This window comes from Chaetodon auriga, chromosome 10, assembly GCF_051107435.1.
Source record: "Chaetodon auriga isolate fChaAug3 chromosome 10, fChaAug3.hap1, whole genome shotgun sequence".
Lineage (NCBI taxonomy): Eukaryota > Metazoa > Chordata > Actinopteri > Chaetodontiformes > Chaetodontidae > Chaetodon > Chaetodon auriga.
This window is the reverse complement of record NC_135083.1, coordinates 20,735,112-20,762,461: the sequence shown is the minus strand read 5'-3', so window position 1 is coordinate 20,762,461 and position 27,350 is coordinate 20,735,112. Positions and strand designations below refer to the sequence as shown.

General features: G+C 43.3%; 1 protein-coding gene across 1 annotated transcript in view; it reads left to right on the top strand.

Moving 5' to 3' along the window:
* Positions 1-15,883, top strand: part of mtor (mechanistic target of rapamycin kinase) — an 80,293-nt gene extending 64,410 nt beyond the window's left edge. The window contains exons 38-58 of the mRNA XM_076740553.1: positions 1,780-1,897; positions 2,439-2,636; positions 2,967-3,067; positions 3,196-3,292; positions 3,451-3,549; positions 3,741-3,863; positions 4,139-4,321; positions 5,020-5,154; positions 6,973-7,147; positions 9,174-9,309; positions 9,969-10,116; positions 11,820-11,942; positions 12,391-12,473; positions 12,581-12,653; positions 12,736-12,810; positions 13,348-13,483; positions 14,178-14,243; positions 14,340-14,420; positions 14,605-14,685; positions 15,116-15,221; positions 15,322-15,883. Of these exons, the coding sequence (XP_076596668.1) occupies positions 1,780-1,897; positions 2,439-2,636; positions 2,967-3,067; positions 3,196-3,292; positions 3,451-3,549; positions 3,741-3,863; positions 4,139-4,321; positions 5,020-5,154; positions 6,973-7,147; positions 9,174-9,309; positions 9,969-10,116; positions 11,820-11,942; positions 12,391-12,473; positions 12,581-12,653; positions 12,736-12,810; positions 13,348-13,483; positions 14,178-14,243; positions 14,340-14,420; positions 14,605-14,685; positions 15,116-15,221; positions 15,322-15,337 (2,353 nt within the window). The 3' untranslated portion in view covers positions 15,338-15,883. The remainder of the gene's footprint in view (positions 1-1,779; positions 1,898-2,438; positions 2,637-2,966; positions 3,068-3,195; positions 3,293-3,450; positions 3,550-3,740; positions 3,864-4,138; positions 4,322-5,019; positions 5,155-6,972; positions 7,148-9,173; positions 9,310-9,968; positions 10,117-11,819; positions 11,943-12,390; positions 12,474-12,580; positions 12,654-12,735; positions 12,811-13,347; positions 13,484-14,177; positions 14,244-14,339; positions 14,421-14,604; positions 14,686-15,115; positions 15,222-15,321) is intronic.
* Positions 15,884-27,350: the final 11,467 nt, after the last annotated feature.

Sequence of the window (27,350 nt, the reverse complement as noted above, 5' to 3'; positions counted from 1 at the left end):
TTCACCTCCCTATGGGAAAAGATGGAGTACGGAGTCTGTTTCACACTGTTCTCAACACAACACCAGATATATTTTTTTAAAAACTTGACATTCAAATAACTATCGTTCGTTTTTCAGACGTTGATTTAGTGGATTAGAAAATGGAAAGTCTCGTATTCCCCCAAATTGCTGGGAATGACTTCAAAGTCTTAAAGAAGTTGTTTGCATGCTCTTGTGGGCTCATGGAAATATTTGAGTGGGATATCTGTAGCTCTCTCCTTTTGGTTTGACTGTCAGCTGCGTGCCAGTGCATGAGAGAGAATGATTACTTTTTAGAGAATTTGCTCCATCTGTCGTGTTAGTCAAACTCAAAACAAGCAAGAGGTGCGACCTGAGAGCAGACAGGTATAATCCTACATACAATTGTCTCATCACAGCAGTCATGTGCACCCTCCCATTTCGTAAATCATACATGACAATGCACTAGCATGGCAATGGGCAGAAGGGGTTGTTTTCTTCTCTCTCCCCATGTTTGCATCTTCCAGACAGTGACTCTGGCTGACTGAGGAATGCATGTTCGGGAAAACACCTGTATAATGTCAGTCAGGGCAGGTCCTCTCCAGACGTTCTGACACACTTCCATGTATACAGGTCGGCTGTGTGGTATGGAGCACACCTGGAGTGCTCAGTCAGACACTCACGTCCACACAATCACGTGGACGCCTCCACTCTCTCCCCTAAGAGTCCAGTGTAATTTCACCACTATTTTACGTAAGATCAATGAGTCTGGCGTCTCCAGTCTAAATACACATGTTGTTCCCACGTTTTCAAACACCCCATCCTCCTCCTGCCTCTTCCCCAAAAGTTCAGCCTCAACAGTTTACGGAAACAATTCGGCATAGACGGCTGAACCCAAACTGTACACTGGCATGGAAAAGCACTCAGAAGAAATTATGTAATCCCAACAGGCTATTTATTGGAGATACTCTTGCAAACCGTGTTTAGACTGCTGTCAGATGGGTAGACAGTACAGTGCTAGCCAGGTGCTCAGTTTGGTGTAGTTGTATGTGAATTATACGTCTTGGCGCTGCCAAACAACTAGTTTGACTATTTGTGTTTAACCCTCTGTGTTTGTGGGGGTGATGGATAGAGCTAAATGCACCTCAGGGATGCCAAAGATCTCACTGTTGGCTTAAATTAAAGGAAAAAGTGGTTTGGATATGATGTGATTGAATATCTGCAGATGTAGTCCCAGAACCTTTCAGCAGATACACACTGCTGCCTTAAGTAGTCACTTTTGATAAAAGCCTGCATGATTTCCAAGTCTTGTATCATTATCTCGCTTTTTAATAGACTGCACTTGGGTGTACTGAACGTCACTGCCAGCTCTTTATAAACAATGACAACATAAGCATGATTATAAACTTGTTATGATGTTTCTCTGTGACTTGTCCCCAGTAGTGCTTTTGTTTCCTAACTGTTAATGTTCTCAACATTGACCTCAGTAACTTTTATGGCCCCCAAAAAGTTTATATATTTCAGATGAATGCTCGAAAATGTCAGTGTATTTATTATTTAGAGAATAAAGATCAAGGGCTTTTAGCAGGAGCTTGGTTGAGCACTGCTTCATTGTAAGCTTGCAGTTTTATAAATATCGGTGGAGACTCCAGAATACAGTGGGAAAAAAAACTGATAGTCTTTAATGCACCAGATCAGGCATGTTTTCATTAGAACAAAGCCGTTCTTTCAGTGATAATCTTCAATGAAATGTCTTTCTGTCTCTCCCTTTTTTCTATGTAGATGTTTCTTGAAGCTGGGGGAGTGGCAGCTCAGTCTGCAGGGCATCAACGAGAGCACCATCCCGAAGGTCCTGCAGTATTACAGCCATTCCACCGAGCACGACCGCAACTGGTACAAGGTCAGTCCTTTCCTTTCAACTCTGACCCTTCACTTCTGACTCGTCTCTGGCTGTAGTAAAATCCCAGCTGCGTCGGCAGGAGGTCGCCCTGTCACTGATCAGTCTCCAGGAAAAATTTAGACCCCATTTTATTGCCCTTTAACCAAACATGCCATAGCAGCTGTTTGTTTAGTTTTTGTGTCTGCACAGTGGATTTACTTTGTTTATGAGATTGTTGTACTTGTCGTGCCTCTTCTGATCAAAGATATGAGGTGATGGAAGACTTCAGAGCATCTCTTCTGTTTATTGTCCATGCCTGTGCTACAGGCAACACAGATATCCCTATTCCCACATACCCTTCTCCCCATCCCTCCTCACCAAGCTGGTTGTTGAACATTGCAAAACATCAAACTCATATGTTTGGAGCAGAAAAATGACTGTCTCCCCCCACTGGGAGACATCTGTCCCTCAGTAAACTGGAAAATGACATCATGAACAAATGTGGAATTCATTTCCAGTCTTAGAAATCCAGTTTCACCCAGTTTGGACCATCTCTCAACAGGCCTGGCATGCCTGGGCAGTAATGAACTTTGAGGCAGTGCTGCACTACAAGCACCAAAACCAAGGACGTGACGAGAAGAAGAAGCTGCGACACGCCAGCGGTGCCAGTGCTAATAGCGAAGCCAGCAACAGCGACAGCGAAGTCGACAGCACTGACCACAGTCCCGTGCCCTCACCGGGCCAGAAAAAGGTCAATGAGGTGAGAGTCACAGAGAGTGAAGCTCTCTTCACACCCGTCATCATCAGCCACTCAGGGCTCTCCTCTTCTCCCAGCAACCCCAGTGCAACCAAGGTAGAAATCTTTTGTTAAGATACCTACATGTTGCTGCACTGACTTCTGGGGGCAAGTGGAGCATCTTTGCTGTCTCCAGTGATGACAGAATTATGAATATTGAACTCTAAATTATAGTGACTGTCAGGACTTCCCCACATACATCAACACTACAGAACTGCATGTTCTCCGGTGTAGCTGTTTTCTCCTTTGTTGTCATACGCGTGAAAGTGTCTGCTGTGTGCTGTCCCTCCTCAGGACCTCTCGAAGACGCTGCTGCTGTACACAGTTCCTGCTGTTCAAGGTTTCTTCCGCTCTATTTCCCTGTCCAGAGGCAATAACCTTCAGGACACACTCAGGTGAGTTCAATGACTGTAACGCACACAGTGTGTGTGGGGATAGGACGACCTCTAGTGGTGGACTGTAATAATTAGCTGGAAAAAAGATTCAGATTTAATTGTTGTCTTTTGCTTTTTGGACTGTTCAGGGTTCTGACTCTGTGGTTTGACTATGGTCACTGGCCTGAAGTGAACGAGGCCCTGGTGGAGGGAATCAAGACCATTCAGATCGACACCTGGCTACAGGTAAGACATGATGAAGTAATCAGTGAGGCGGTAAAAGGTAATGCTGCCATCTCCTTAATGTTATAGATAAATTTCTGGAAATTATAAAAAGCACTATTTACACTTCACAGAAAAACCCAGGTTTGAGTCTTTATTCCATTATCTCTCTGTCTGTGCAGGTGATCCCTCAGCTCATAGCTCGAATTGACACTCCTCGAGCTCTGGTGGGTCGTCTCATCCACCAGCTGCTAACAGACATCGGACGGTATCATCCGCAAGTAAGTCTGCTCACATTAGTGGTGTGAATGTTAGGTAGAATGTTTAATCAGCCTCATCCTGTTTTTCAGTCAAATTACAGTTCACTAAAAGTCTGGCCATTTAGTCTTATCTTAGACCAGGAGCTCATTTCTTATGGTAGCTTAAAGCGGTGCTGTCAGTGATGAGTGACTGTTGGATTGTTCACCTCCAGGCTTTGATCTACCCGTTGACTGTGGCCTCCAAGTCCACCACCACAGCCCGCCACAATGCTGCCAACAAGATCCTGAAGAACATGTGTGAACACTGCAACACTCTGGTTCAGCAGGCCATCATGGTACACAAATGGAATCATTTGTCATTATTCTGTGAAATCATTCACAGTCATCTTACTTACAAGAGTAGTAAAGGTTTGCTCTTTTGATGGCAAAATAGGAGCTTCTGTCGGCCTGTTATGTCTCCATGTACAGTAACTGTGGCTCAGTTAACCTCTGACATCCTTACATCAGCTTTAGAGTTCCTCCACCATGATCTGTCTGATATTCACATTTAGTCAGTCGTCCAATATCAGAGAGTAGTCTGACCTTCTCATCGTTGTTTCTCTTCATCCAGGTGAGTGAGGAGCTTATCCGAGTGGCCATCTTGTGGCACGAGATGTGGCACGAGGGCCTTGAAGAGGCGTCGCGTCTTTACTTTGGTGAACGCAACGTCAAGGGCATGTTTGCTGTGCTTGAGCCTCTGCATGCCATGATGGAGAGAGGACCACAGACCCTCAAAGAGACCTCTTTTAACCAGGTGTGTGTTCTCTCAGATCGGGGTTGAATTGAGAGTTTAGTCTTGTTTAAGTTTAACACCACAGACCGTAGCCTCTGCATGTCTCCCTTGATGTGTGAGAAGTTGACAACACAAATGAAGCTGCAGCTTTTTAATCTGTTGTTTAGACATTCAGTGCAAACTCAAATACAAATGCACAAAAGCGACATTTAGTGTCTGATGCAGTTCCTAAATTTAGTTCTCAAGAGATGGAAAAAAGAAAATCTAATGTGCTTTATATTTGTACTTACTAGATCATTTGTAGTAGTTTGTGGTCTTATCTGTGGATTAGCAGTAAGCTTCTTAATACACTCTAATTCAATGTTGTAAACAGTTCAACATTAAAAAGTTGAAGAAAAGGTGAAAATTGTAAATTGAACGACATATATTTTGTCATCACAGGTGAACTGTGGGTTTGTACACTGACCTATTTTCTGTACAGCCACTAGTCATACCAGTGACCCTCACTGTCTGCACAAGCAGTCTCAGATGTTTCCATTCAAACTGCCTTTGCAGATGTGCACTGTTAAAAACAAAGTACTTACTGAAATCCCAGATTAGTCAAATTGGAACATTGATGTTTAAAATTCACTTTCAAGTCCTGCTTTGGCAAATCAGTCATTTAATTGAATGAGTCATTGTACAGGGACAGAGTGTGTTTGTTTTCCTTCTTGCTACAGGCTTATGGCAGGGACTTGATGGAGGCTCAGGACTGGTGCAGGAAGTACATGCGCTCTGGAAACGTAAAAGACCTGACGCAGGCCTGGGACCTCTACTACCATGTTTTCAGACGCATTTCAAAACAGCTGCCTCAGGTGAGTGACAGTGTGGATTCAGTGCATTGAATTTGTTGTACTTCTGCATTCCAATAGCTACTGCAGTATGCCTCAGGTATGTGCACAGATGTCAGTGTACTATATATTGTATATAAACATTTAAGTAAAGAATGATGTAAGTATGCTTTGGTATGTTCACCAAAAGAACAAAGACACTAACACGTGCCAGTGAACCTCAGCGATACAATTTAATGTAAATCAGACAAACGTGGTTGATAAGAGTCTGCTGAAACAGCAACTCCAAGGTTCCTGGAAAATTAGAGCTGACATCCACCAGTTCTGCATTCCTACTGTCAGATGTGATGAGATATAGTCTGTCTTTTATGTCCTGCCTTGTTCTTTGATCTCATGACAGATAAATCTATACACACTGTCTCTTAGTCCAGTAAAATCTAAAAGAAGGAGCGAGATTCAGCAGTGATTGAAGGATACTGATAGAGAAACAAGGGACCTCTTTCATTCTTCCCTCTCTGGGTGAAGGTACTGAACAAGATGCCAAAAAATGGTGTTGAAAGCTGTTGAAAGATGGCAGGATGTGATGAGACAGAGGGGTGATGGAAGTCAAAGAGGAATGGCAGAACATCATGGCATAGCATCGCTCCTTTTGATATTGTACAGTCAGCAGCCAGTTTATCTGCTAAATTGTGAGGAGCATTTAAATAATGTCAGGTCAAATCTGCATCCTACAAGATGCAGCAAATGTTCCTCAGGGTGTTTGCATGTGGTAATGACCTGAACTTGGCACAGCTATTTGCTTGTACTAGTAATTGTACTGTTATCCTTCACGCAACTCACTTTTGTGATGATGAATTACAGTTAAAGAGCCAAAACACAGATGGACAGCTGTTTACTTGATCATTAAACGTCTTTGTCCAAAGTTTCCAATATAGTTAGTAGCTAAATGCTTTCTATGGTCTCTTATATGCCAAACATGTGGATATGATAGCATGCACATTCACATTCTCATAATGTTGTGTATACACAAATGTTCTCTTTGTAAGCTTGCACATGCAAACACCGTATGCCAGAGGCTGTATTAGCCATTTCAGTTGTGGTGAACCTGTTCATTTGCTTAGGTGTGCTGTTCAAAGTCAGTCTGGTAAGTCCTGAGTAAATGGCTTTGGCTTAACCTACACCAGGTCTTGTTGCCTCTGGAATGAATATAAACTGATCTCAGAGTGACATTAAAAATAGTTCTGTCAGGAGCTCTTGCTTCACATGGCAAATGGAGACGGCAATGCTGTTTGACACACAGGCATGGTCCTGCTCTCACAGATGTGCTCCCTGCTGTGACATTACAGTAAGCAGCATGAAATGCACAACAGCAAAGTAACATGCTGGCAGCATTGCAAATATTCCCCCTCTGGGAATTAACATAGAAATAAACCCTCTCCAGGATGCATGCAAACAGCAGATCCAGAGCAGGTTGCAGCTGTAATGAAGTAAACATACATTAGCATTCAAAATTGAACTTAAAAAGCCTGTAAATAGTCCGATTTGATGCAGTTTAAATCACTGGTGGTTGAATGCAGACAAGCAGAAAATGCATTTATTGATGGGCATAGAAAGTGAAATGTTTCAGAGTAATATATTAAAGCTTGTGTATAAACACCTTTTTTTTCCAGATGAGATCTTAGCTTGGATATGAGCCAAAATCTGTAACACTCTGCATATTGGTTCAGGCGCTGTTGGCAGCAGCTTTTTTTGCCAGTGGAGGGTTTGTTTGTTTGTTTGGTTTTTTTTTTAAGCTGATTGTTTCTTCCTGTGCTACATCCCACCTCATCAATTTCCACGCAGCTGACCTCCCTGGAGCTGCAATATGTGTCTCCGAAGCTGCTGATGTGCCGGGACCTGGAGCTGGCTGTACCAGGCACTTATGACCCCAACCAGCCAATCATCCGCATCCAGTCCATCGCCCCCTCCCTGCAGGTCATCACCTCCAAGCAGCGCCCACGCAAACTCACCATCATGGGTAAGATTAGAAGAAAATTGCACAGGCCTTATGACTCTGAACCCATTATATTAGGAAAATAGATTAAAGAACATCTGTAGTCAAAGTCATACGCTTTCAGCAGGCGTGGGCCATCGCGTTAGAGAAAATTCAATATTAATGGAAACTTTACTCAGACAACAAACAGCTCCAAGGCCATTATTTATTTTGAATTCATCAGTCATGGCAAAGCTCTGCGTGTGGATAAAACACCAGAGTAAAAAATCCTCTTTACAAAGAGAAGCAAAATCAGACCTGTGAGATGAAGTTAACTCCAAGATGAATTCAAATCACCTCAGAAAAATGACGTCTTTTAAACTCCAGGAAACTGATGTCATGAGTCAAAGATGGTTTTTATGGTTCTGCACCCACAATAGCCGTGTCCAGAGCATTATGTTTTTGGCTTGTCCATCCGTCCCTCTGTCTGTCCATCTGTCTGTACATACAGATATCTGTATGATAGATAGATACTTTACTCATCCCCAAGGGAAATTCACAGAATGAATGCAATATCTCAGGAATGCCTGGAGAGAATTTCATTACATTCGCTATGACATCGTATGGTCAGATACTGAATTGGTGACACTAATCTTGGGTGTCCACCTTGAAACTGATGATTGTATAGATCTTCTGTGCTGCTGGGTTCAAGATGTGTGTGAAGCATCCATGTGTTTATGATTTGTAGCTTCTTTGCAATATCCATATTTGATGCATTGTAGTCCAGCACATGCTCATTGGTTCCGCTGATATTGAGCTTCAGCTGAGTGTTGTTGCACCATGTGATGAAGCTCTCAGACAGTATGTTTCTCACTGGAAATTATCCACTGGAATCATACATGTCAGTATAGTCATAACTTCCGTTTCACCAAAAAAATATACTTAATACCTTTCATTAAATTCCTCCCGAGTCTTCACTGTGTATATTACATGACTCTGGACAGACACAGATGTAAACTGCAACTTGACTGGTTGGTGGAGGCAAGAGAAACGGTGCACGCAGGCGCAGGTCGTCTTTGTCAGGATTCCTGGTAACGCTGTCCTTTGCATTGATTTGAATACAGAAATAAATAAGTGTGACACCTTATTCCCTACTATGCTTTGTGATTTGAAGTACAACACTGAAGGGCTCCACAGTGCTATAAAGTTCCCTTGTCTTGAAGCCAAACCCTCAGGTGATCAATAGCAAATGGTTCACTCCACTTCACTCTTTTCCACAATGTGATACCTTGTTCTGATGTGCCCTGTCAGTGTTACACAACATACTCTGTAAAAGATGATAGCCAATAAATCATCTGACCTCTAGAGCAAGACTTCAGATTAAGACCTGCCACCCACTACCAGTTTAGATTTACTGTCAGCACTCTGTCCCCCAAGTGACACACAATACATTGCTTCCTGGGATTGTCATTAGGAGCAGACTGGGGATAGAACAGGCACTCTGTCTTACTCGTTCCACTGGAAGTATCAGGTAACCCCATTAAAGGTAGTATGGCAATTGCAGTGTCAGTGAAATCACTGTAATATGATCTGTTGAGAACACTGAGGACAGAATAAGATAGTGGAACAATTAGATGTGTGACATCATCAAATACATTTTCCTCTCCGAAAAGTTGACGCTGCTCCAGAGTTGATGTCACAGTTCATCCAGTGCATAGATACATATTTTCCACTCCATGTGAGACGATCGAGATAATGCTGTGTTCGTTCTGCTGCACAAATCACAAGTGAGGTTTTTTTCCATAGCACTTATTTTACCACAACTCATCATGTCTGTCAGTTTGGAGTCCCATTCCAAACCAAGGGTGACCAAAAAGTGAGGGATTGTTGGGACAAAGCCTACTGTAGCAGCGATGTGGTTCAATGAAATTATTTATTGCTTGCTCAAACATACTTGACAGTGCTTCACAAGAAGGTAATAGAGCTGCAGAGCAGGAGAGGAGCAGCCACATAATGTCTTAACCCTTTTCAAGCAGCCAATCAATGTTGTGTTTTGTGACGCCCTCTGCAGGCAGTAACGGCCACGAGTTCATGTTCCTGTTGAAGGGCCATGAGGACCTGAGGCAGGATGAGAGAGTCATGCAGTTGTTTGGTCTGGTCAACACACTGCTGGCCAACGACCCCGCGTCCTTGCGCAAGAACCTCAGGTAGGGACACACAAACACACGCACACACACATGCATACATTCACTTTTGTAGCCCTTCCCAGAAAGACAATAGGTAGGCTGCAGCTCAGCCAAAATGAGCAGCCAGAGTGCCAACTGAGACTAGGAGAATACAACACGTTACATCTGGACTGAAAACACTTCACTGGCTGCCGGTGCAGTAAAGAATTGATTTCAAAGCATCAGAACCACGAGTTTGACATGGTAATACAGTACAGTGAAATAAGAAAGTTAAAAATTAAAAGGTTAAAAGTCCAAAGTTAAATACAAGAATGATATACCTGTGAGAATAACAAAAAAATATTCTACGTTATACTACACATACTGTGTGACGTTTGTATGCAAGCTAGGAATAATACAAATACATCATAAATATGCTGCTTTATGCTTCATTTGCACATGTTGCAAGGTGGTTGTAGTGTCACAAACTCTGTGTGTGTGTGTGTGTGTGTGTGTGTGTGTGTGTGTGTGTGTGTGTGTGTGTGTGTGTGTGTTATGTGGCTGGCTTAAAGGCTTTGTGTCATTTTATCAATATATCAATAAAACTGACCTGACTCACAGTTGAGGACATGAAGTTGAGAAAGCGAAATGATTGAAACCTTGACAATGAATTGTGTGCTTGTTTGTGTTGCATTCATCAGCATTCAGCGCTACGCCGTGATCCCCCTGTCCACCAACTCAGGCCTGATTGGCTGGGTGCCCCACTGTGACACCCTGCATGCCCTCATCAGAGACTACAGAGAGAAGAAAAAGATTCTGCTCAACATTGAACATCGCATCATGCTCAGGGTGAGGAGCCAGTAACATCCGTCAGGTTTCTACTTCCTGCATTTTAATAAGCAGGCTGTGTTCCTCTCCTGCCTACATCTGTGCATCATTCGAGTTTTCTCTGTTTCAGCCAATTAACTCACCTAGCAACATTATGCCATAGTATGTTATTAAACAGTTGCATTTATGTGTAAGTGAGCTTATGTTCTCACATGTTACTCATTGTCTTGTTCCAACAGTTGGTCTCATTCAACACACCCATGCTAAAAACTGAATAGATTCGTCAGAGATGAGGAAGCATCTGTTTTCAGTGATTATGCTGATGAATACCAATCAGTCTTTAATGAAAACACATTCACAGGTCCTCAATTGTCACAAATTAAGTACATATCTCTGCCTCAAAAAGCCCAATTAGTCCACGGAGAACACGCACATGCATAATTGTTCTCAGTAAAATGTCACTACAGTAAGTGAAAGTGCCTCCGATGACACATGGGAGCAGAGAAAGAGCAGGTTAAGACCTTGAGAGTGGTTTGATTGAAAGCGCTACCCTGAAAAGACGTGATGCCGACCAAAGAAACATCAAGGCTACAGGAGAAGGGCAGGGCTGAAGTTCAAGTCTCATTGGTCCACAGCAGGATGATGAAATCATGCCCAACCATGATTCATTGGTCAACAGGATAAAAAAAAAGGACAGACCTTGTCAGACTGTGCTTAGACGAGCAGGAAATGTCACTCCCAACCCGCCTGTCTGCTGTCCTTTAATCTCAGAATAAAATAACAGGGCTCATTGTTGTTAACTGAAGATGAAAAACAGGCCTTTTGCTTCAGAAAAACTGGGCATACTTTCAAAGATGCCTGCTGAATAGCTAGTTTGATCAGTAATGATGAGAACTGAACTCAAAACATGACCTGTGGAATTTGCAGTGTAATTTCACTCAGATGTGAGAACAAATTGAAGCAATTAAACCATCAGTGGAAACTGCCCTGTGCACATATTTTTCTTGTGCTGGTGTGTTTTAAATAAGACTCCTTTGAGGTTATTTTCAATTTGCTAATAGTGTCGGAGTTTTTAATGATGTGTTACATTCAGTTTAAGCCCTCTAAGTGGCAAGATATTCAGCTGACCAGTCAATCAGTCAGGCCATTAAATAGTTTTTGATAAAAGATGAGGAAGGCGGGACAGTGAAACAATGATAGATTGCAATCTTTTAGAGTGGCTGTCACAGTGTTTCTTTCTCAAGCCAAAACTTTACCTTTGGCCTGAAACAGGCTTATGTTTTTCAGTATTAACACAGTTTTCTAGTTGTAACTACATTAACAAGTCGAATGTTTGGGGTCAATATTTCACCCACTTGAATTCACTTTGTGTCACGGTAGTAGGTATCAACATTCAGTGTAAAGAGTCCATCAGAATAACTCGCCTGCTATACATTCAGTATCCTTCAAAAGCACAGTAGCTGTGATTTATCAGTGATTAAAGCCAGAGTTCAGCAGAAATCTGAATGCAGGCGTGTGTGAACCATGTGAAACACTTCACTCGCATTTTTATGTTTTAACACAACCAGTGGTCATGGTGGTGGAGACCCAGGTTAAAGACAAGGATCATTATCTTTTTGACACATTGCAGTCTATCATTCACTTGCACCTGGGAGGCAGCGTGGCGCTTTGGTTCACATCCAAAGTGTGAAGTGTGCTTTCATAATGGGCTTTGTGTGTTTCAGATGGCCCCAGACTACGACCACCTGACACTGATGGAGAAGGTGGAGGTGTTCGAGCACGCCGTCAACAACACGGCCGGAGATGACCTGGCCAAGCTCCTGTGGCTCAAGAGCCCCAGCTCTGAGGTGAGATGCTCTGCTTCTTTCCTCCGTCAGCACAGGACTTCTGGGGTCAGTTATAGAAAAGACAACAAGCTCCTATTTTTCTAAAAACCTGGGTTGGCAGTCCTTTCGCAAAGGTTTTCTTTTGATTTCATCTGCAGAGGAAATCGTGTGCCTCGCTTTTCTAATTATTGAAGTAAATATAGTTGTAGCAAAACCGTAAATAAAGCTGTTGTGTTCCCTGAAGAATCAGTGTTCTGGGTTGTGTGTCCTACTTTCAAACTTAGCAGGACATAACAAACAGACCTTCAAATTGGATCCATTTGTAGGAACATTAGTACCTTGTGTGCCTGATGTTCTTCATGTTCAAGTGTCTGCAAAGATGTCTGAAGCAGAGATCTCTGTGCCACTTTCCACACTGCTCAGCTCTCATGTTGTCAGCCTGAAGGTGCAAATGTTGTTTGTCCTCCAGGTGTGGTTCGACAGGAGGACCAATTACACACGCTCCCTGGCCGTGATGTCCATGGTGGGCTACATCCTGGGACTGGGTGACAGGTGAGTATCTCAAACAGACGTTTGAAGTCTCATTATTTTGAGCAGGTTGTTAGAGTGGTAGTCATGACAGTTATCATCAATAAGGAGACAATGCTTCTGTTCTCCAGGCACCCGTCCAACTTGATGTTAGACCGGTTGAGCGGCAAGATCCTCCACATTGACTTTGGAGACTGTTTTGAGGTGAGAGGAGATTTTCTTTCAATACACTGTCCACAGATTGTTATTATTTTATTTATCTGAGACTGACTGTACCTTCAACCAGGTCGCCATGACCAGAGAGAAGTTCCCTGAAAAGATCCCGTTCAGACTGACGAGGATGCTGACCAACGCCATGGAGGTATGCAGCCGTCCTGTGTGTGTAGACCATCTTAAAGCAGCTGGAGAGATGTTTGCTTCAGTGTGGAGAGTCAAAAAATACAATTTGAATTATCCGAGTGTTAATGCCCCCCACATAAAAGCTACAAGTACTCTGCTGGACTTACACTGAATCCTGTCTGAGCTTCTTCTTCTGCCTGTGCCTCCTGTATTTTAGTCAAAATAATAATTAATCTTGCCATATGTGCGGTGCTGTATCAGACACGATGACTCACTGCGCCTTGTATTTAATGAGCCAAGAAGAAAAGGAGTTACAAATGAAAGCATTAAAGACATAACATTGAACATCGTGGGAGGTTTAAGTTGAATCATCTCTTAAGTAACTGGAAAAGTTCAGAAGTTAGAAATGTATTTGAAAATCTTTTTAATGCACAATGCAGTGATCTGAATACAAACAAAAGGGATGCACCACCACACTTCAAAACACCAAACTGGATCGCACTCGTCACTACCAAATACATCGACCCATCAGTAAAGTCTGTGTCTGATTTGGTGCCAGGTGACGGGTTTGGACGGGAACTACCGGATCACCTGCCACACGGTGATGGAGGTGCTGAGAGAGCACCGGGACAGCGTCATGGCCGTGCTGGAGGCCTTCGTCTATGACCCACTGCTCAACTGGAGGCTCATGGACAGTAAGAGATCATCAGCTGGTCACATTCAGTACTGTTAGCACGGTGTCACAGAGTCTCAGTTGATCGCACAGACGACAGACAAATGACATGTTGCACAATAACAATGAAGTGGATGTGAAGCCCAGAAAACACTTTGTACTGGTCAGCGCAAAGTATTCCACTTGCTGTGCAGTAGAAACTCCTTTTTCGCAGTGAATGAGAGAGTGGAGCGTTAAATTTAATCCGAGCGAGCTAAAAAACTAAAGTGTTGTCCCAGTGGTAAAATGGAAATCGATTTGGCTCATATTTGGGAGAGAAATAGACCGGAGGCTTCGAGAAGTGGTGTCGACATCAAAAGGTCTTTGGTTCATTTCAAGTCAACAAAGTGAATGAGTATCTCTGGCACACTCTCATACTATCAAGGTAGCCTGAAGCAAGACACTTGATCCGCAACAGAAGAATGTCAGTGTTATTGAAAATGAGGGGCATTATTTTCAGCTTATATTTGAAGAAATAATAATAATTCAGTTTGTTCTGATCCTTAAAACAGTTAGAAAAGCAGTTTCAAAATGTTGCAAAAATTGGATTCTGAAAACACAATCTATAGCACATATGGTCTGTTTTTTAACATAAAAACAATATATAGCGTAAGAGTAGTAATCCTGTTAAGGACAAAAATCCTTGCTCTCACACATCTCGCCTGTTTCATTCACAGCAAACACCAAAGGCAACAAGCGTTCCCGCACCAGGACGGACTCGTACACCGCTGGACAATCCGTGGGTGAGTCTGCAGTACAAAGCGTGGCCAGAGCTGCCTCCTGTTTTCTGCCTGATGTAAGAACGTGTTTAAACCCGTGACTGTGTGCCGTCCTTGCAGAGGCCCTTGAGGGAATAGACCTTGGAGAGTCCACACACAAGAAACCAGGGACCACAGTGCCTGAATCCATTCACTCCTTCAGTGAGTTCCTTTTTGGTGTTTCTCTGCTTGTTTCACCACAACAATACCAACCTCTCGTGCTGTTTCTGTAAGTGATTGGTGCAACTGCTGTTCAACTGCAAAGAGAGAGACAGAGAGCACTTAAATTTGCTTCCTCTGAAGGTGTTTGTCGTTGATTCCAGGCTGTTTGTGTTTTTGTTTTTAGTCGGAGACGGTTTGGTGCAACCTGAGGCACTCAACAAGAAGGCTATTCAGATTATCAACAGAGTGAGAGACAAACTGACAGGTACGTTTTACAGCACTCAAAAAGCACAAAGGGTCAGAGCTCCAGAGGAATATTAGCTTTTCTACTTTGATTTTTTTATCCCACAAGTTTATGCAAGAAGTACCGATATCTAGTTAGCATTGTTAAACTTTCTCAGGTCAAATCAGAGGTTCTCACTGTACTCATCACTTTGCCCACTCAAAAAACAAAGCTGAACTTCTTTATTGTCAAACATTAATAAACAATATTGTGAATCATGGGAAATGTGACTAATGCACACTGTCTTTTCTAACATATGCTAACCCACCACAGTTTTCTGTAGACACAAGCTTTTAAAAAATCCCCAGAATACTTTGGTGTCACTGATGGAAGTCCTTGAAATCTGAAAGCTTTACCAGATTGGATTTTCTGGCGCAGATCCAGTGTTTTGACGTGAGTTTGTTCCCTGCAGGCCGAGACTTCTCCCATGACGAGACGCTGGATGTGCCCATTCAGGTGGAGCTCCTCATCAAGCAGGCCACATCACATGAGAACCTGTGCCAGTGCTACATTGGATGGTCAGTACAGGACGTGAAAACAAATACACGATAACCACATCTGCAGACAGTCAGGGAGGCTTTACTGACTTCAGTGAATCATTACTTTTTCTGTCTTCAGGTGTCCATTTTGGTGAAGAGCCGTCTTCGACAGCCCAACATTACACTTGACATTCTTTCTCACTGGTGAACCAAGAAGAAGCACTCGACTCAAATATGTGTCCGCTGAACAGTGTGCTGGTGCAGTGCAGAACCTTCGAGAAAGAGCTTTTTTTTTTTGTTGTTGTTGTAGAGTGATCTGATTTTCCAGTGGCATGTTTTAAGTCTATGAGGGAGCGTCTTAAGAGCTCTGTTTTTACCTGACGATCATAATTTAAGTCAAATCGCCGTTGTGGCTTCAGATGACTTTCCTCACCTTTAATACCATAATCACTAGCGAAAAGCTTTCTACAGCGGCCATATTGTAATAAGTTATTTCTTACTTCACACACTGTACGCTTCTTAGGCACCGGTCCGTCGTATCATTGTGTATTAATGTGACAGTTTTCATGAATGTGGTCTGCCTTTAACTAACTTAAACATTCTTTACAGTTTACTCATGACGAGATAGAAGTCAAATTTGATTTGAGATGATCATTATGTACTGTATGGGCATTTGTGTGCCATTAAACCCTGTACAGATACCACTGTGCTGTGTTCATTCAAGAGTGCAGTTTGTTCATTTGGCTGAGCCTCAGTCTGATGTAAAATTTAATATCTTTTTTTTTTTTTTTTTTGGTTTTCTACTAAAAGGCAAGGGTCCTCCTCCCACCTCTCCCCTTGTTTTTCCATCTAGAGCCCACAGAGGGCACTCTGACTCCTAATAAGATCCTTTTCCTCCATCTTCTCAGGAAACTCTTTGGGAGAGGATGCACTCATCAGGCCAAAGGTGATAAGAGCAGGCGAGATTCTCCCCCAGAACCAGAACAGGAAATAGAAATACTTTGGATTTTTCTTCCAAATTGATAGAAAATAGCCTGTTCTACATTTATCTTCATCTTCAGACCACAGGGCGATGCAGTCATTTCCAGGGAATGCAGTCCCTGACAAATAAAACTGAATCAGATGCAGCAAATTGCAGAGGCAGCAGTGGAGACAACTATTAATTTGGTTTCCTGTGCTGTTATCTGCTCAATGCAAGCAGCGTCTGTTTTACTTGTGCTCATTGCTATTCCCCCTCTTATTTCTCCATTTATTTCTTCCCCACATTCTCCTCTGAAGGTTAATTACTTATAGATAGTTAAGGATTACAGATCAACAAAAAGCAGCCCATTGATCTCTTCCCGGCCGTGCACACCTCTGCAATGTCACAGTCTTTACACACTGGGACAGAGGCCTGGTGATTATCTGTTCATATCGATCGATTCCTCCTCTGTTTTCCCTGGCTTTTTTCCCCCCCTCGCTTCCTTCACCTCCACTCTGTCACTTTCTTCCCTCCTGCCACCAAAAGCTCATTATTGAAAATGTGACTTTTCATAGTCTGTGCCGCAATTTCTGTTGTTCTTTTTCACCCGTCTAATTTGTTTGTATTTTTTCAGCCCCTCAGTCTGTTGAGGGGCAGGCGAGTCAATAGCTCAAGTTAAATAGGCTGCATTGATTGGGAGAGGGATTTAGCTGTTTACCAACTGTGGAAATGGGCGAGGGCCACAGAAAAACAGCTCGGGTGTCTGCATGGAGCAAGTCAATGCTGACAAATGATACTCATTGGGAGACAATGCCCCTAAATGAGGGAAGGTGAAGGGCTTGGCGGCAGAGGCTGGGGATGCAGCAGGCCATGCTCCATCAGCCTTTAAGGTTGTCATATGAAGCCGTCCAGGCCTGGCACCTTGAGCCAAGATATGAGGAATGATGGGATACAGCAACAAATTCACAAGTAAAACAACCCCCAGCAGGATCCAAGCCTGTGCCCCTCGCCTGCTAGTGTTTCCTCCATCCTTGAGCTAATATTCATCCATGAGAGCTCCCCTCTGGATGTTTTTCCACCTCCTTGAACCCTCTTTAGATTTTCATGACCTCTATAGAGATTTCAGAAGTGGTCTCTCCAACTCTCGCCATGTCTGGAGTGAAACCAAAGCACCACTCAGGGTGTAGAAGATGTACATTTTTAAGTAAAAGTTTCTAATTGGATTCAGTTTCTCAACTTGAATAGTCAAATGTTACCAATGAAGACAGAACATTTTGAGCATTCTGTCCTTCAGTCTCTACTAGAGCAAAGTTAGCCTACACTAGGTCTGCATTTATGTTTACTTGGAAGAATACATTCATTTTCATGAAGCTGAAGCACAGCGGTCAAAACTGAAGCCAGGCAAGTGTTGGTCGATGCTCGGTAATGTAGTGGCTCTTTGCACTCTCAGTCCACTCCAGTCTCATGGCTGACTGCAAACCATGCTTTTCCCTTCAGCTGAGCAGTTTCTGCTCAGCCAGAGCAGGTTTACAGTATATAAAACTGAATGGTGTGACTGCTATTATGACTTTGGACTCTCTGGAAGTTTGCAATAGAGCTGAAGTGAAACCAGAACATCAACATTTATACTAACATGAATTACTAAAAACCCGGGCTGCAACATAACCTTAGTCCACAGTATGTAGCATAATTCATTCGTCATGCCTAGACAACCCTTTAACGAACACCATTTCCTGTGAGCCCTGAACCAAGGAGGGTAAAACCAGCTCAACAGAATGGGGAGGGGAGTGGCAGGACTGAGGCAGAGATTACAGCTGAAAGGTTGGGAAAATTATATTAGAGGAGTGCTTTGATGGATATCAGGGATATGGAAGAAACCAGGTTGAAATGGAAAGTATGACTATTACCAGGCTGGTTACCCCCAGTAAACCCCAGGAAGGAGTTTCAGTTTTTCTGAAAGATCACAGAATTAACTCCCAATCAGACTCTGCCCTGAGTCACAGAGGCCAACAGAACAGCGGTTAGCCTGCAGGCGACGCCACGACTTTGGCTCTCTGCTGGTCAGAGTTCACTGATCACTGAAGAGTCGATGTCAGTCAGAAACGTCTCTGTTATAAATGCTGTGGTGACTGTGTCTCTAGTGTCTGGTGTCGGTCAAGCAAAATAAATAAATAAATAAATAAAGCTGGAATCTTCATTTCCTTTAATGCAGTTTGATAGCATCTCTTCATTCGCCTCTGCCTGCCTGGCAGACACCCACATCTTAGATTACAGTACATTTATTTGGCTGACACTTTTGTCCAAAGCAGCTTACAGTAAATGCATTCAACCATGTGGATACAACTCAAATTTGCAGGAACATCAACTTGATCAAATAAGATGAACTGCTTCAGGTGTTACATTTAGAAAATAAGAAGTCTTAGAGAAAGGTGTTTTATTATTATTATTATTATTATTAGTATTATTATTATTAATGGGCCGCGGTGCAGTCTGAACAGACAGCCTACTATCACGCACAGTGTGTTATAGACCCGCTGAGCCAAATAAGATGACGTGTCCGTATCACGTTTTTCCTCGCCTGCATGTGAAAAATACACACGTATGAAGGTGTAGGACCAGCAAGGGGCGATAGTGACTAGTGCGGTCAAAACTGACCAAAAATGAGTTATTCCTGAAAAAACACGTCGGTACAAACCATTTGAATATTTGTTTTTGCGCATTGTGTTCATAAGAAGGAAAACCAATAAAATGAGAGCCATACTATTTAGACACTGTTCATCAACATGTTTTTTAAAACATACCTGGACATTATATTCTGCACCGTGACGTTTCAGCTTCACCTGCATCACATTTCCAATCAGTGAAAGTGATTCTGTGTCCAGAGTTTTCAGCTGGTGCAGGTCCACGTGTCCTGAAAGACTTCAGTGTCCTGGACAAACGGGATAGATTTTGGTCACATATTGACTGATTATGGACCCATATTGTCGCATGTTTTTGTGTCCAGTGACCAATGGAGACGATATTTTTTGAAGTTTTCACTGTTGAACTTCAACGCTGCAGCCTGCAGCCACGAAACGCGCTGCAGTTAAAGCCCTGCGGGTGTTTGCGCATCAATGCATGTCCGCAAAAAGGGTTTGCTTTTGCCATTGACAGGCTCAGATTGTTATAAAGAAATGTTTTCTTTGTGTGTAGAGCCGAGATATTTTCCTATCTAACTTGGCACTTATTTTCACTGGACTTTATCACTGCAGAGATTGAAATATGTCAGATTTAAACAGATTTTCCCAGTAAAAAAACAGAAACTCTGTTTTTGTGAGTCCTGTCCGTCATGCAGAGCCTTCAGTGCTGCTTTTTTTCACACTCAGATGTTAATTTTCACAATCGAATGTAAAGATTCCAGTATAAATTCTAATTTAGACTATTTGTTGATGATGGGCAAGGTGAGGCTGGATGGATGGATGGATGGGCCAAACTCTGGACTTTCACCAGGAGACCAGGGTTCATGTCTTGTGTGACACCAACGTTACATGTCAAAGTTAAATACTTAACTTTTGTCACGTAGGTAACATCACGTATGTATGTAACATGCTTGACTTAGTCTATGTAAGATCCTTATTTTAGCCCAAACCTTGATTTTGTCCTAAATCTAACCAAAGAGTAGTTCTTAAACCTAACCAAGCTGCACCCATCACCTGGAGAAAAAACTGCAAAACTGCAAATTCAATCCCAGATAACTCCAGTGATGTCACTTACCTTGACAGAGCTCCTCAAAAGCCACATGAAACACTGGGCAGCAGTTTTCACAGGCTGAGGGGTTCTCCAAACAAGTGAACTGATCTTGATTTGTAAATTCACTGGAGGTCCCTTTTAAAGCAGAGACATTCAAAGTCACACAAGGATTAAAGTGCAAATAGTGAAGGCGGCCGCTGCAGCAGGGACACAGTTCATTCTCTCTTCAGGGATCACAGGCGACGTGGGATGGAGCGCAGGTCTTTTCTTTAGCTCGGCAGCTGCACACTGGATCTAATTAAGGTGTCTTGGATGTGTGCAGCTCTTGTAAATGTGCATATATCAGGAGTGAAGGAGTAGAGCTGGAGGAGAAACTTGCAGGACTTCAGTTAGAAAAAGTCCAGCACAAGTGAAGTACACGTGCAGAGTGCTAGCTGGATGCTGTCTCCTTCCTGACTTATTCACCAAGAAATCCTCAGAATATGAAACCCTCCTCTGCCTCCCTATGGTTATGACAACACTTTGTCTCTCTTACTATACAACCTCCCTCCAGCTCTTTCTCTCTGGCATGGCTAACAGCTGTGAAGAGAAGGAGACAGAGGCGATATTGACGGGAAAGCAGAGCCGTTCGATAGCAGGCTCTGGAGTTGTTTAAAGCAGGGTTCTGCAGCCAGGACTCAGGCTGTCTTTGTGCACTGTGGTGTAAAGCCGGTATCGATGAACTTGACAGCAGTTTAGCCCGCCTGAGATCTGCTGCTCTCTAAGGACGCTTCAGACACGTTCTCCCGCCAGCTTTAGCCTTGTTTATCCTGCCTGTTAGTGTTCCCCAGAGCTGGCACGTCAGAAATGTAAGTGGAAAGATTTTTGCTTTGTGTAATCATCTGTTTGTCAAATGCCAGCAGCAAATAGTGGGACAATTAAATCATATGGTGACTTAAAACTCCAGCACAAATACAGAATCAGGAGCTTAAAAATGCATGTGTTGTATAGTCATTACTGTAACTGTGCTGTAAACACAAATAGAAGCAGGCCAAGGAGAAACAAGATGAAAAACTGGGCCAGTTTGAACTTCTGTTGAGCATTTTGCTCATTTGTGGCTCCAAATGGCTCCATGAAGTACTTAAGTGCTTGAAAAATGACAAGTGTAATACCCAGTGACATCAGCAAACGGCTCACCGTATGTTCTTTTTTGTGTTGACCATCTTTGCTGGCCTGTGATGTTTTCTACCAAAACATACAGAAGGAGGAAGAAGAAGAAGGAAGACAAGCAGCAGCTCTAACTGCCGAGAACAGCTTTTTCTGTTTTAGTTCACTATTCACGTCTGAACAGAGCAGACAGCATCACTTCATTAGACTTAAATAATTCAATCTGACATCTTTAATACAGGACTGGCCTCTGCTGCCTTACTGTGTGTATTTATGCAAAAGTATTTTTACACAAAATATCATTCATCATATTTTCTTGTAGTTGTCCTAGCTGTGAAATACATGCATATTTTTTCTACAATGTAAACTTATATTATGATAGAATATGATTTTAAAAGAGCCATATTTTGTTGTTTGCTTCTATAATAAAGTTTTGGGGTAGGCATTTTTTGGACAGTGAAGAGAAACTACTGTGTGGGTTTTGATCTTTTTTCGTTGGATTTGTCAAAAAAAAAAAGAAGAGTCTAAAAACATGAAATAACTGTGTCCTCAAAGTACTATTTGTCTGCATTTTCCGTAAGTGGAGCACAAAATACTTGTTATGGTGCATTACTGCTGCCTATGAGGATCAGCAGACTGCCGTGAAATTATCTGCAGGTGTGCTAATCTTGTCTGCATGCGTATGCGTCCCTATGCGTGGCTCCATAGCACTGCCAGTGGTGAAACACTCCACATGGCACCTTTAATATATGCACCTTTGTAAAATCGCAGCACAGACAGACGTTAGAGGAAATAAAACAGGCTTGAAACCATAATCTCTTGTGGACAACATGTATTGACACTGTCGTCTTTGGAAAGGTTTCATGGACCCACAGATATTTTCGGATGGGACTGGGGTAATGGGAGAAAATGGAGGTGAAGCAAATGTTTTGGTGGACTTGCTCTAAACTAAAACATTCAGTACCCAAGATCAAAGTCGACGAATGAACCTTTCTCGCTGCAGACATCAGGTGTAATTAATAAGCTTGATAATGACTTCAGTCCACTCAGGTGTTACATTTCCATTGTGCATGTTGTGTCTTACTTTCCTGCTGTGACGAGTCTGAATGATTGCTGTAACAAAAGATTATTGTGAGCAGTGACCTTCAAGAGATGTCACATTTGTGCTGTGCTTGTGGATTGAAAGAAAATTAAGCACAGCAGCATCCAGCAACAATTAGAGGCAGTGCATCTGGAAAAAATACTTGTGAGTCTGATGATAGTTTACTCATCTGCTCCACTGCTGAGATCAGGGGATCAGACAGGTCACCATGCTCATCTGGAGGTCAGAAGAGAAGCAAGTACAAAAATCCTGGACAACCCAAAAAAAAAACAAACATTTTCCTTAAGTTACCTCTGCATTGATTGTGTTTGGTGGCACCTCTGTGACCATTTCCTCCCACCAGCATGTGTTACCATTGTCTGTACCCTCCAGTGATGTGAGGCAGGTCATGCGGAGGTAAAGGTCTCCATTAGCCGTGAGCCTGGGCACTTGAGTCATCCGTGCATTCACCACTGTAGTAACACAGTGAGAGGCAGAGGCACACGGGAGGCAGTGCTGTTGTTTGGCAGTCAGAGGACAGCGCTGTGAGGCTGATAATATTATTCCAAACTTGATGCAGTTATTGGACTGTCTGACCAAAAGTGACCTTAACATTGTATTTGCTTCAGCTGAGCTGTTGAGCAGAATGCCGTACACTGCGGGCGGCTGTCTGCAGTTGTGTGTGACAGCTCCCAGGTGTGAGTGTATGGAGCTTTATGAATGTGCTCAGAGAAGCTGCACGCTCAGCGAAATCCTTCCCCGGGTAAATAAAGATTGTTAAAATGTTGTTTGTCTCAGTGCTTACTGTAGGCGCAGTTACAATGCCGGCTGCAAAGAGTGGCGCGATTCAAGTTGACATTTCTATTTCATTTGGGCTTTATTGGATTGCAGAAAGAGAGAGGAGACAGATGTCTCACCTGACACTTGTCGAACACATTTTCACACATCCTGTAAAAAGTAAAAATCAGCAGCTCAGACTCGGATCAGATCAGAAAGCTCCGTGATGACATTTCAACCACACAGTAAGTGCAGCTTAACTGATTATTGGCTTTTCACTAGAATGTGTGTGTGTGTGCATGTGTGTGCGTGTGTGTGTGCGTGCGTGCACTAAACTTCCAATCTTCTTATTTTTCTTAATTTTCAGGTACAATGACCAGAATCATCAAGCAGTGGCAGAACTATTGTACATGAGCAGCAATTCAAACTGAGTTAGTCTCTTGCAAAAAAGTAAGACCTTGAAAATGTCTCACAGATTTATAAACCATCAACTGAAGCGTAAATACTGTGTAGCTTAGATACGATGACATTTTCATTTCCAGTACGACGGTCTTAGAAGTTTAAAACTGTCATTACTGCAGATTTTTCTCATTTCACCTCATTACAGGAGAGTGTGCAGGTCAGTGGACTGAAGTCCATGCAGGCGTCTGATCAGCAGTGAGGCTGAGGCACACCATGGCTACACCACTGCACTCTGTGTACCAGCCTGAACCTCTGACACAGAGCCACCGGCCTGCTGCAACCACCTCATCAGTCACAAGCCATAACAATAAGAAGCGCGTTTCCAGCCATGTTGATCAAAATAATGATGTTTTATTTTTTTTATCTGCATGTGGTTGCAGTGCTTTGAGCTCTCAGGCCCTCTTTGGTGCTACCAAGCCCTCACCTTCAGATCAGCTCATCATGAAACCACTGGAGCCTCATCGTCTTCTGCTTCTTTTAGGCGTCTGCTGCCTTGGCCTCTCCCCTTTTCCAACAGATGTGACATGTTTATTATTTAGAGTAACCCCTCGGCGTGCCAGCATTGCACTGAGCTGTTATTTGAGTAAGGCATGGCCTTCCTCTTGGCTTGTCTCTGGTCACCCTCTGACCTGTTTCACAGATGAGCTCTTTTCTCCCACAGAGCTGCCGGTGTGTGCGTGCTTTTTTTTTTTTTTGGTTTTGTTTTGTTCACACCATTTTGAAGAAGATGTGTGAAAATGTCACAAGGACTGCTGTCTCTGCGAGGCCCCAGCAGTACCAGCCCACTTGCACACACACACACCACGATCACGTGTCCATGTGTAGTCAACTGGTCGACTACATGTATTTGCTGTTGCAGTCACGTGACTGGCTGTGAAGAGGCTGCTGAGGTGCACCTGAACGTAGATTAGTAGTAAGGAAGAGGCAGACATTGTTGTCACCTTCAGAACTGAGCACAGATTGGATGGCGGCGAGCTCAGAAACAGCCTTCACGTCTGATTGTTGAATTGCCCTGAGCCCTTCAGAGCCATGTACCCAATCATTCAGCCTAAGTAACTTGTTGACGTGGGACTGTCCTCCAGCTGTCTGGGCGGGCCATCCTCTTGTCTCCCTGCTCAGATTTACTCACCAGAGGGAATAGCTATTACATCTCCTGTTATTATTTGCCATAAAAATGCACTGAATGGCGACCAACTCAGAGGTGCTATAAAAAGCAGCGGGGTGTGAGATGGCGTCTGCACGTCATCAATCAGGCACAGTGGTGAAACATTGGGCCTCTCCACTGGGTAGTGGAAATTGATTTTTCTGTAAGTCTCAACGATTAGGGTGTGAAAGAGGGAGTGAGGGAGGATGGGGATGGGAGGAGAGAAGCTGGGAGGAATGGGATGAGATGGGATTGGAGTTACACTGAGAAAATGGAGGTAAAGCTAATGTTTTCTAGTGGGTTCATAACTGTTGAGCTGCTCTTTGCTTGTGTTTCTTAAATGTTAAATCATGGTGGACCTGCTTCAGGGGGCGTCTGCAGCCTGTCTCAATCGGCGTCTCTCAGAAGCAGGACTTTCAGCTCGGCTTGAAATGTGAGCTAAAACATTCAGTGCCCAAGATGGAAGTCGATGAATAAACCTTTTTCACTGCAGACACCTTTACGTCCTAGCTGGAAAAGCACAGGTGTAATTAATAACCTTAATAAAGGCTGCAGTCCGCTCAGGTGTTCCGTCTTTTCCTGCTGTTGTGCATGCTGGATCGCTTGCTGGAGCACACAGTTTACACCTGAGCTTTTCTTGCCGTGACAAGTCAGAATGATTGTTCTAACAAAAGTCTATAGTGGCCTTCAGAGCAGCGACCTACAAGAAAGGTTGCTTTTATGCAGTGCTTGCTTTTAGTGACAGAAAATTAAGTACAACAACTGGAGGTGATATTCTATATGTTTCTTACTATGATTTGTTACAGCTGTATTGTGTAATACCAGCCTTTTCTTTTAAATCCTTTATGAACCTCAAATTGCCACATTTACTGCTTTTATTTTCTCAAATGTGATGATTTGCTGCTTTTCTCTGTTTTACATCATTTTGATGTGAATATCTTCATATTCAGGACTCTTGGTCAGCCAAAACAAGGAATTTGTAGATTTCACCTTGAGGTCTGTTAATGGACATCGTAATTTTCAGACATTTTATTGACCAAACTGTGTTGTAGCATCAGCATCTTTTTGCCTCCCTCATCCAGTCACATTTAAACAGAGAGCTTTGGTAAACTATGTTCGTTCAGAGGACATAAAGTCTCCAGCAGGAGAAATGAGGAGAAGGGGGAAATAAAGGCAACTTAAACCCCTCTTAAGTGTAATTCAGCCTTCCAAGGATCCTTGAGCCTTGGAAATGATGGTTCACGAGCCTAATGGATCTGGGCACACACACAGACGCACACCCGCATGTGTGGTGTGTTGTGGCTGTGTCCAGCACATCCAGTTCCTTGGCCTTATCTTCAATTCATTCACCACGCATCATCCATACACATAACTGCACTATAAGCTATGATTCAGTGCACTATTCTTATCATAGCCCAGGCGCGGTGATGTTCTGAGGCATGCTGGTGCAGTGACCCCCCTCGCCTGTGTCTCCAGTAAGCATAACCATATCTGACAAGGCCAGAGCTATTGAAGGAGGGGAGATTCTCGCCTCCTTTAGATAGCTTTCCACCCTTCTGTTCTCTTGGCGTATTTCCAACAGCGCCCTGTGGCCTAAACCTCCTCCTTCCTCTCCTCTTTCTTGAAATGTAGCTGATTTATTTTTCCATATTGTTTGCTCAACCATTTCCTTTTACCCCTCTCATTTAAATCCCGGGGCATTTAGGATCAACAGGCAGATGAGTAAACAATAACTCCTGCAGCAGTTTCAGACAGGGAGGCACTGGATCCAGCAGAGATGAGTCGAGACATGGAGTCACACTGTGAAGCAACTGGATGCATGTTACAGGATATAAGCCCACCAATCATTCTCTACATTCCTGTGAGAATACTTAGGAATGCTTGGAGGGTTGGATACTGTAGCCACACACCCACTCACACACACACACACACACACACACACACACACACACACACACACACACACACACACGAATGGATTTCATTTACTACCCACACACTGCTTTTTTTCAAGTCGATCTTGTGTCTACAGAAATAATGTGCATGCGCCCATTATCTCAAGAAGGGGCCGCCGGAGCGTGAGGGGCATCTTTCGCCTGACTGACTTTCATTTACAAAGTGGCGATGTTACTTTTGTGTGGGGAAATGAGATAGCACTGCAGCAGACAGTAGGCTACATTATCCCAAGCCGGGCACACATCCTGTTCTCTTTCTTTTTTTCCCTTTATCAGCGGCTTTTTCTCACATTGTTCATCAGCCCCCGGGACACAAAAAAAGCCCGTCTCCCAGGATCAATTAGTCACTTCCAGGGAGTTGTGGAGCGAAGAGGGAGCTAAGGAGACAAAAGCCACGGCCATGTTGCCGTCGCAGCGAGGTGATAAAGTGACATGGTCTTCCTTCCAGGCTATTAACGTGACAAGCAGTCCTTGTCCGGGGAAGGTGGACCTGACAGCAGAGTGGTGCCCCGCTAGGACATGAAGAGAGCTCTCAAAAGAGCAGTTGCTTTCTTTGACACACTTTCTTTCCTCTGCATCTTTGCTCCCTTCTCTCTCTCCAACTGTTTTCATTCAGTCAGCCTGCTCTCTCCCTCTTTCTTTTTTAAAACTCCATCTCTGTCCTCTCCCCGGAGCTTTTTTCCCTCTCAATCTCTCCCTCCATCCCCCTCACTTTCTTAAAAGCTGTCTCTTTCCAAAGCTCCAAAGTCCTCCCCTCACCCCTCCAAATTTCTCTTCTTTCATCTTTGACTCTGCTGCAGCCTCGTCTTCCTCCCTCTAGTCTTCCCTTCCCTTTCTTATTCTTTCTTTCTTTCTTTTTTTTTTTTTTTTTACATCTTTCAATCTCTGAATATCACCCATCTCATGTCTTTGT